The sequence below is a fragment of the Euphorbia lathyris genome, chromosome 4 (genome assembly GCF_963576675.1).
Source record: "Euphorbia lathyris chromosome 4, ddEupLath1.1, whole genome shotgun sequence".
In the NCBI taxonomy this organism is placed as follows: domain Eukaryota; kingdom Viridiplantae; phylum Streptophyta; class Magnoliopsida; order Malpighiales; family Euphorbiaceae; genus Euphorbia; species Euphorbia lathyris.
In genome coordinates, this window is record NC_088913.1 from 95,981,987 (window position 1) to 95,992,279 (window position 10,293).

Here is a 10,293-nt window from a genome sequence, read left to right on the forward strand (position 1 = left end):
TTCAAATGCAATGAGATATTTAGGGGTCAGAGAAAGTTAATATTTAGAGAGCAAATGTGATAGTTAACAAGTTTAATTCTTGAAAATTCTCATTTTGATATCGTTATCGGTCAAATTTGTCAAATGCAATAAAAAATAAATCTTTTGCAAACCACCAAATTACATTTGCAAGAAAAAATAATATAAGTATCACTAGTACAGAAATGGTATATAGCCACGGTCGTTTACCGTCATTAGCCACGATTGTACGACCGTGGCCAAAGGGGAGCGTGACAAATGCTTAGCGTCTTTAACCACGATTGTTCGACCGTGGCCAAAAGGGCATTAAGGTTGGTTTTCACATATAACCAACTGCAATGCCCTATGTTTTGGCCACGGTTGTTATGAAAAACCGTGGCTAGAGGGGTCTTTAGCCACAGTCTTTCGTAACAACCCACTCCAATACTCTAATCATTGGAGTCGGTTGTTTTGCAACCGTGGCTAAAGTTAACAACCGACACTAATGTTATTGTTTTAAGCAATTTTACAGCAGTAGGTTCAAATTGAACCTGCTCTATTTGTAATTAACGGTAAACGAAATTAATTACTCTCAGTTGTTTACCGAGATTGAACCTGTTGTATTACTGAAACATTAATTAAATCTTGAATAAGCAAAATGATCGTGCAAACACTATTATCACAAATTTTCTAAATAGAGTTGTTTATAATTAGTAAACCTGAAACACCAATTATGCATAGATAACCAAGTTTGTGTGATGCACGAATACAATGAAACCTTTACTCTATTCAACTAATATATCCTCTTATCCTGCCTATCTCTTGCTTTTCAAGATCAAGTGTTGTAGTAGTTTAGCAAATACGTTAAGAGTATGTCAGCAAGCATAGGCATTATTAACGCATCAACTTAATAGCATTCTAGCTCCTGATGTGCCCAAAATGAAAGGTTGCACACCCCAAAGGAGAAAACGTCCAGGGCAGAGCCATAATGAAATCTGCAAATACAAGAAAATGGTTCAGATAAGGGTTAAATGTGGCAAACAACAAGCATCTAAGGGAATCAACTTACAAGTCTTTTTTCCTTTGCTGCAGGTAACCAAGCAGCTGCAACAAAATCATCATACACCACCTTAAAAGGCAAGAAGAAGAAGAGTTAAGATAAAAGTTACCAAATTGATGAACTAATCAAAATAGTGCTGGCATAAATTAATAAAACAGGCTAACCTGTTAGAATTGTCCATGCTTTAGTTTCCTGTGAAGAATATCAAAATAAATTCTCAGCACACGCTCACTTGAATCCTATAAAATGGTTATTTATCAATTCTCACCATGTGTAAATTTCTTCCCATTGTTGCTCAAGTGTCATTTTGTATAATATTGACCGTCTCATTTGCTCCCTAAGCCTTGCATTTTCTCTTATAAACACAGAAGGGCAATACCATGTTCCTATAATAACTGAAGGTGATTTCTTGGTAGAGATTGCGAAGTCAAAACTAGGTAGTTGAGATTGGCTCTGCTGCAAGTGCAGAAGGCTGGTTTCTGTACAAGGAAAGAGGCCTTGTCACATGCATTCCTTGATACTTCTATGTCAATCACATAGTAAAACATAATTAGAAACCAGTTTTTTTTTAAGAATTGTATCTGTATTTGGATGCTTTCCTAATGGTGTTGCATTTGCAAAGAAAGCTCCTTTCTCTGGTTTGAATTGATTGAGATTCTCCAAAGACTGAGCTTCACCTGAAACAACATCTGACAGGCCCTTGGTTCTCTTTTCAGATGATAGAAAAAAAGTTAGATGATTTAGTTTCTTAATATACTAATTAATAGTTGATGACACGTACATACCTAAATCAATGTAAAAAATGATATTGTGGGCTCCTCTACTTTTCCCACCAAATGCAAGTGCTCTTCCTGCTCCTCCCACGCCAGCCAGCACAAAGTCTTCCATATAGTGGAGAATTGAAGGATTCTCTGTCATTATTGTTATGTCCGTGTTCTGTAATAAAATATGACAAATATGTATGGCTGCGATCGACTTCAAAAAGCTCGAAATGTTTTCAATGTTGAAGAGATTAGTTGATTTTTCTACCTTTCAAAGCGTCCTTGATAGCAGTTATCGAAGCCTCACAATCAGTATTATAACCTATCAGCTTTCCATCGTTATTAATAGCACCTCTGAACTGATGAAACACGACCCAAATTAGACATAAGACAATAGCATGAAGATCAAAGTCAACCTTAGCTAGAGACCAAACAATAAAGGTTATAAAAACTTATGGCAATTCCTGAACCTACAAAAAATTAAGGGAATAATTGAATCAATGCAACCATCAATTAACCATTGAAGATATGATGAGCTAAACACCAAAGGTATCTATTTACTTAAATAAAATAAGAATTTTTCAGAAAGGAATAAAGAACAGACCTACCTCACCAAGGTTACAGATAATGAACATAAAATGGGTTCTTCCACCCCATTACATAAATGGGAACAACAATCCACTTGGAACAATGCCTTACATTTTGAATAATTAAAAACATTATTAGCTTAGCCTAATTAAAAATTATCCAAGATCTTATCCAAAATCAAATGGAAACTTACCTAGCCTCCATGTATTACTTCCAAAAGTGCAGCAATTCGTGGGATTTGAAGGACTTTAATGCTTAAAAAGAAAAAATCTGCAATTAGAAACAGAGATAAGATTTCATGGGATTTCAAGGTCACTTATAAATTAATATAAGCCATGCCATCAATAATTTTAGACTTAAATATCACTTAAACAAACACTTAGATGAAAAGATCAACCAAAATTTTAGATTTAAATTTCAAGGTCATTTTTAGACTCTTCTAACTTTTCGATTGCTAATAGGAAGTAGGGATGTATTCATTTAGCAGCAAAATATGGAAGCTGGAATCGGACAGTTCACACAGGATTCAGAAACAGAATTCTTTAACACAGTATATCCACTTTAAAGAGTGACAAACAAAAACCATATCAAACCTTGGGCAAGTTCTCAATGTGCACATGATTGTATCCAAAAAACATATTCATTCGCCTATGCTTTAACATAGTCAAATGTAATTAAGAGTAAACATATTCATTTGACTCCATTTGCAGCAAACGTTCTCCCTCTTCTACTACCACCTATAGCCTAAAAAAGAGCTATGGTATCTGCCATGAGATAAGATTTGACCAATTTTGGAATGTAGAATGATAAGGGTAAATTTGATCTTCCTCAATAATCTTAGGGGGGAAATTGACCCTTATTCCGTTACATGTGTTAAAATTTTAAGTATATAATGACTAAAATGTGCAAAGTATATAGGCAAAACTTTGATATTTACCTTTCCTTAGGTTTTTCCAAAAATTGAGCCAATGATGCTTTCCGAACTTGAGGTACAGCCACTGCAAAATACAAAAATTCTCTTCTTAAAATACGAAATTTTTCTCTTGTTAAAATGATATCAAATGCATTATCAAAGTTTCAAATGACTCTCAACCTATGCCACGCCTGATGGAATCAGATTTGCTGATCCTGTTCCTGCTGAACTAACTGATTTAGGTGGTTCTGCTTTATCGGTTGCAGATACCAAAGCTCCAACTTAAAAGCAATATATACCAATCTCAATTCCAAAGAATAATTGAGTCATTTAAATGTAAATCACCATTAACTACTTGCAAATTTAAGGAACATATCAGCTATTGACAATCTCTCCCATACTTAGAAACTGCAATCTTGGTTGAAAGTAGTGTCTTAATACATAATTTATGAGCTAATGTGAAATCAGTTTCAGGAATAAGTAGACTTAGATGCTAATTTTCCGCAAAACACATAGCTCTATTCACATGTGCAGATATTACATGATCAACAGCCGATTTAGCTTCAAAATATACTAACCAAAAATATAACATTTAGCTCTTGCTCTAGTCCTCCTATATGGGTGGACTTACTGCCCTCCCCTTTGTTCTAATTACCAATGAATTCATTCTAGTTTAAAAGAAAGAAAAAGCATTATTGAGGTCTAGGTTTCATCAAAGGACATTCTACAATATCTACTCCATGGATAATGTTGGAGATTATTATGGATAATTATTAGACTTGTTCAGTGTGAAGTCAGCCTAAAGGAAGCAAATTGTGTTGTCATCAAAGGATTGGATAGAGATACTTCTGAACCAGAAATTCTAGAAGTTCTTAAAAGGACCACAAATAGGAGAATTTTGGATGTATTTCTGATTAGAGGGGATGCTGTAAATAATCCTCCTCTTGGTGCTTGTGAAGAAGCTATTCGCAAGGACATTGCTCCATTCATGCCAAACGAGGCACCCCTGAGTAATTATTGTCATGTTCAAGTCTTCCCCCCTGAGCCAAAGGATAGTTTCATGAAGGCCGAGGTCACTTTTGATGGAAGACTTCATTTGGAGGCAGCAAAAGCATTACAACATATTCAAGGGAAGGTTCTTGCTTGTTGTTTCTCATGGAAGAAAATACAATGTCATCAGGTGTTCCATAGTTCTGTATCATGTCCTGCTTCTGTTTATCCATTCATTGAGAGGCAGCTTAAATTGTTAGTCGATAAGTTTGCAAACCGACCTGGTGTATATTGCATTTTGAAATGGAATTGGAATGGCTTGTATAGAGTTAAGATCTCAGCTAATGCAACAAGGACAGTGGCAGAGTTGAGGTGTCCCCTGAAGCAGCTAGTGAATGGAAAAATGTTGGATCATGTTAGCCTCACCCAACAATTCTCCAGCTTCTCTACTCCAGAGATGAAAAATCAATTATGAAGTCACTGCATCAACAACTGGGAACTTACATTTTATTTGATAGGCATAACATCTGTGTTAGGATCTATGGTTCAGAGAACAAAGTTGCTCTTGCTGAAAAGAAGTTGGGGGAATCTCTTTTGCCTCTCAATAATAACAAGTCTAATAATTATCCATAATAATCTCCAACAGATAAGAGCCTTAATCACGATCATATCTAATTGTCAATAATCATGTACTTGCAAATTTAAAGAACATATCAGCTATTGACAATCTCTCCCATACTTAGAAACTGCAATCTTGGTTGAAAGTAGTGTCTTAATACATAATTTATGAGCTAATATGAAATCAGTTTCAGGAACAAGTAGACTTTTTTTTTTTTTTTTTGAAACAAGGAACGGGTAGACTTAAATGCTAATTTTCCACAAAACACATAGCTCTATTCACATCTGCAGATATTACATGATGAAGTACTTACTAGGAAGCTGAATCTATAACTAAGCTTTCCAATAACTACTTGCTACACATAAAAACAGATAAACACTAGAAAATTGTTCAAGCACATACATTTATTTTATTTTATTTTCACAGAAAAACCAATCAGAAATTCAATATTGCAAGGCTAACTGTTGAGAACACTCAAGATATTTCTTTCGATTTTGTCGGAGCCATCCCTCCAAGGAAAGTTAGGCTTGTCGACTATTTCAGGGAGAAATACAATAAGGATATTGAGTTAAAACACATTCCATGCTTAGATTTGGGGAAAAACAAGAAGATGAATTATGTTCCTATGGAGTTCTGCATCATAGCTACAGGGAAGAAGTTCCCGAAGGAGAATTTGGATTGATACTCAACTGAGAAGTTAAGGAGGATTTCATTAGCTTATCCCAAGGCTAGGGAGGGCACAATATATGACATGCTAGGATCAAAAATCGGAAGAAATCTCAACTCTTTTCTAATGTTTTCATTCTTATCACCTATTTGGTACTTATAATTCTGCATTTTATCCTGGCAGAGGAGACATTACTAGCAATTTCGGAATTGAAGAGTAGTCAAGAAGATTGAAGAGTAGTCAAGACACAAATTGAAACAAGAAATTAAAGAAAGTAATAAAAGAGAGAAGTATGCAATTATAACAAAATCCACAAGAACGAACATGAACCCAGAAGACCGAAACCAACAAAATCCAGAAGAACCAACACTAACCCGGAACGGAACCCAGAAGTTCGAACAAAATCATAAAGCAACGAAGAACATAGAATACAAAATCCATAAATCAAACTCACGCTAACCTCTTTTCTATTGCTTTTGCCACAATGAAACACGAACGAAACCAGTGGATGAAACTTCAAACCGAGCTAAGGAGAGGAAGGAAGAGAAGGCTGCTAGGTTGCGCAAAGGAGAGTAGAAGAAAGGAGGAGCACGATATTAGAGTCGGTTATTTAATTAACCGACTCTAATGAGGAATTGGTGTCGGTTTTCAGTTGAACCGACCCAATTAATCAAATAATTGGCAGCAAATTAACCCAGTAATTGACCGATCCTAATAACATATTTATTTGAGTCGGTTTTTTAAATAACCGACTCTAATTACCTGTACCCACGGTTTTTTAAATAACCGTAGCCAATAAGGCGTGGCCGTAGGCTATTTCTGTACTATTGAGTTTCACATCATTCAGATATGAAATATGGTTAACTTGATCATAAATAATAAATTCATAATTAAATTGACTTTTAAACTAACTATATAGTAATTTACTATTATTCGGTATGTTAACCTGTGATTTCGGGCAATTAAAAGTATTTTCTATTACCTTGGATTAAGATAAAAATCATTATTATCAATTTAATCTTTTTGATTTCGATATATGGTAACTTTATTAATTGGTGAAATTTTGATATAAAAGCTATTATTGAACTTTATCTACAAGTTTAACCTTTTGGTTTAGTTAGTTACTTAACCTCGTATGAGAAATAACATTTTTGTTTTTTTACTTAAACAAAAATAACTTTTTGTTATAATAATAAAGATTATGTTTCTTTATGTAATGAGCCATTGAATTATTACACCTTATCAAATATGAATAATATTTATTTATATTAATTAACTATTACAACTTATACATAACATATATATAATTGTAAAATTAAAGCAACCCTGGAATATATGGCACGCCAAGATTAGGTAACCATATTCCTCCATTCAGAAATGTAGACACGGTAAATTTTTCTGCAGTCCTTTTGTTTATAACATGATGTATTTCAGGCCATTTCGCTCGATTGTTCACAACTGCTCCTTCCCCTGAATTCTCAAATTCTGCATAAAACATTGTTTTTCCATGATGTTTGCCAGGCCAATCCAACCAACCTGTTGGATTTATCACTGATGTCATATAGGATTTCATAAACACAGTTATAGATCCATTTTTCCATGGTCGACCTAAATAAGTCGGGGTTGGTAATTTTGACCTTAATAATTCACTGTCACCTGTGATATTACACTGGTGAAAAGAAAAGCCGCATGATGACATCGTTTCAAGACAACCATTCGCCGTTATAGCATTCTTCTGATTTTTTATTGGAGACTGCTTAGCCAATATTTGATATTTTTGGAAAACAGCAGGGCCCTCTCCAAATATAAAATCCACGGTTCCATAAATATCGCATTCGCGATAAAATTGAGGACCTGTCTGGATATATAATGTGTCTTGAAACCCTTCAATACTAAGACGATAGAATGCAGAATTTTTTGAACTTGAATGAATGGCTACAGCTGGTCCACCTTTCGCTCCAGCAGTATTTCTCACAGTGAGATTGATCGCCAAAAAACCGAAGCCGTCGATTTTAAGAGTAGCAGAATTTTGAATACTCACACCTGGTATTTTTTCATTTAAATTACCGGAGATTATAGTCCTCCCCTTTCCATCACCAACCAGAGTAATGTTTGATTTTTCTGCTGGAACATGTACATTTTCGAAATATACACCTTCTTTAATGTAGATAACATAACGATAAATGGATTTTGTTGGGGCGGCTTGTATTGCATTACTTATATTGGTGTAATGACCTACATTGTTGTTTATTTCTACAGTGACATTGGGGATAAGAAAGGGGACACAATGGCTTAGGTGAAAACAGAAAGTAGTAAGAAAAAGTAGAAATATAGTCATTTTAAAAGGAAAGTGTTTACGGAAGAAATTATTCCACAAGACTAACAAATCAAAGTTGCTATACCTTTATGGAATTTAGATTTGTATGGATATTATATATATATAGGAAGCCTTTGAAGTAAGTTTGGAAAAGAATAAAATCTTTTTGGTGGCATGCCAAATTGTTTGGTTGAAATTAAATGTAAAACATGGTTTGTTTGAGAAATTAAATCTTAAACATTTCATATGACTTGTTTTAAAAATTAAGTATGAAATGTTAATGAAGTAAAAAAGTCAATTATGTCTAAAATATTAATGTTTTTTTTGGTATATAATTGTCTCATCGGACATCTCAAACGTCAATTATGTCTAAAATATTAATATTGTTACTAATATAGTTACAAATGACCTCCCAAAAAAGTCAACATTTAAGTCCATCATCTTACAAGTTAATAAAAAAAAAAAACTAACTAAAATATTTACTATGTTATTAAAATTGCTAAAATACATTGAACTACTTCAGTTTGTCGATAAACTTATTTGTAAGATCTGATTTGTTTGTGATTTGTTACTGATAAAATGACACGTGTGTGAAGTGCATAAACTTTAGGGGTAAAATTGCACCATTTTAAACGTTAGGGGTAAAATTACTCCTGACCCAAAATGTTAGGGGTATTTTTGCACCTTAACCCTAAATTTAATAATATTTAAAACTAAAGTTATAAAAAAAAACATTAATTGCTAATCAAACGGACGCAACCTTGAAGAATAATTTAAAACATTTAGCTATGAAAACACAAAGCTACATAATGAATTTTTGTTATTTTAGATTTTAATGTTATAAAGAATAAAATTCAATAATTTTTATGTAAAAATAAATAATAAATAATATGAAAAAGAAAAATATTACATAGAATTAGTAGTAATATTCATCCGAGTCCATGATATTTGTTAGGACCACAACACACATAATATCTATTGGTAGTCTATTTCCTTTAACTTTCAATGAGGATTGTGCTTATCGACTTTTGCAAATCGAGTATTTTTTGTTGATATTGCCAAATTGATTAATCAAAATTGTTTAAAATATCATTAAATTCTAGAAAATTTGGCAACATTAATTCAAAAGTCATCAATTTAGCTCTCTGAACTTGCATAAAATATTTAATTAGCCCTTTGAACTTGCGTAAAATGTAATCAATTAATCACTCAGTCATAAAAAAAAAAGTAAGTTAAATGCGGAAAATATATTACACGTGTTTAGAATGTTATTACATAATTCATAAACAGATTAAAAAAGAAGTTTTTACTTGTTCTAACTATAAAACTTTTTTCTTCTCTAATGTTATAATAGCATACATTAACCTTTGTCGTTTTACTTTTTTCTTCTCTAATGTTATAATAGCATACATTAAACTTTTTAATCTTCTGCATTTAAGTTAATGTTTTACAACCGAGTGATTAATTGATTATATTTTATGTAGTATGTCTTCGTGCATTATGCTCCATACACCATATATATTTCCTTTGACTTTCAACAAGGATTGTCAGGACCAACTCTAATTATATATAATAATTAATTTCCTTTCCTGTTTCTACCAAAAAAATATATAATAATTAATATTAAGAGATCAAGTCAGACGGACCAATCCACCCTATCTTTATAATTTCAAACCCGGCGCAAAATAGAAAACTAAAGACGAATCTAATATAATATTTTCATATATCTAAACAGATATTCAGACTCGTAAATATGTTCAATTATTATGATACGAGATATAGCCCGACTTCCTCCTAAGTACCATTTGTTGATCATCTACACCATTTGCATTTTCTATTTTTATCTTTGATTCTTCTTTTCCTTCTGCCACAAATCCAATCTACATTAATAAAAATATTAATTAATTAAGTAATCCCCGATCATTATTTCGACCTGTTTACAGACCCGGATACTCATTTGGTACGTCTAGAGTCGCGTTCGAGGAGTCATGTTTGAACAAAGAAAAGTTATATTAGGTCTAAAATCCGCTTATTCCATTGGTGGATTTGAGATTTATATAAATAAGACGGATCGACCGGCTCGATCCGTCCTATTAATATTAGTTATATATGACAAAACATACTGTTTGGCCCTTGATCTATCCAAAATTTTGTTTTTTGCCCCCTGACCTATCCCAATAGGTGTAATTTCGCCCAATTTAAATAGAAACTTAACATAATTGTTATTCTATTAACACGTGACGGTATTTTAACACTTAAATTTGATAAATTTGAGTTCATAGATTTGTTTTTATTTGTTTTTCTTTCTTAATTTAATTAATTATTTTTACATAAGAGAGTTTATGTGACAAATAAACTATAAGACGTGTGACATGTCACAC

At 32.9% G+C, this 10,293-nt stretch overlaps 1 protein-coding gene across 19 annotated transcripts; it reads right to left on the bottom strand.

The window, feature by feature from the left end:
• Nucleotides 1–593: 593 nt before the first annotated feature.
• LOC136226038 (uncharacterized) lies at nucleotides 594–6,214 on the bottom strand. 19 transcript variants are annotated; one of them, XR_010687512.1, is made up of 12 exons: nucleotides 6,056–6,197; nucleotides 3,500–3,600; nucleotides 3,344–3,404; nucleotides 2,600–2,660; nucleotides 2,427–2,512; nucleotides 2,087–2,177; nucleotides 1,843–1,993; nucleotides 1,657–1,734; nucleotides 1,326–1,536; nucleotides 1,222–1,249; nucleotides 1,067–1,126; nucleotides 594–992 (listed from the first exon to the last, which is right to left on the bottom strand). XR_010687512.1 is itself a non-coding variant. In XM_066014317.1 (11 exons), exons 6-9 carry the CDS (start codon nucleotides 1,973–1,975, stop codon nucleotides 1,225–1,227), a joined length of 447 nt encoding a protein of 148 aa, XP_065870389.1. In that variant the 5' UTR covers nucleotides 1,976–1,993; nucleotides 2,087–2,177; nucleotides 2,427–2,512; nucleotides 2,600–2,676; nucleotides 3,344–3,404; nucleotides 6,056–6,214; the 3' UTR covers nucleotides 594–992; nucleotides 1,067–1,101; nucleotides 1,222–1,224. The 19 variants fall into 19 exon arrangements, 1 of the variants encoding a protein (XP_065870389.1); XR_010687510.1 differs by having other exon boundaries at nucleotides 2,600–2,676; XR_010687508.1 differs by lacking the exon at nucleotides 3,500–3,600 and having other exon boundaries at nucleotides 6,056–6,214.
• Nucleotides 6,215–10,293: the final 4,079 nt, after the last annotated feature.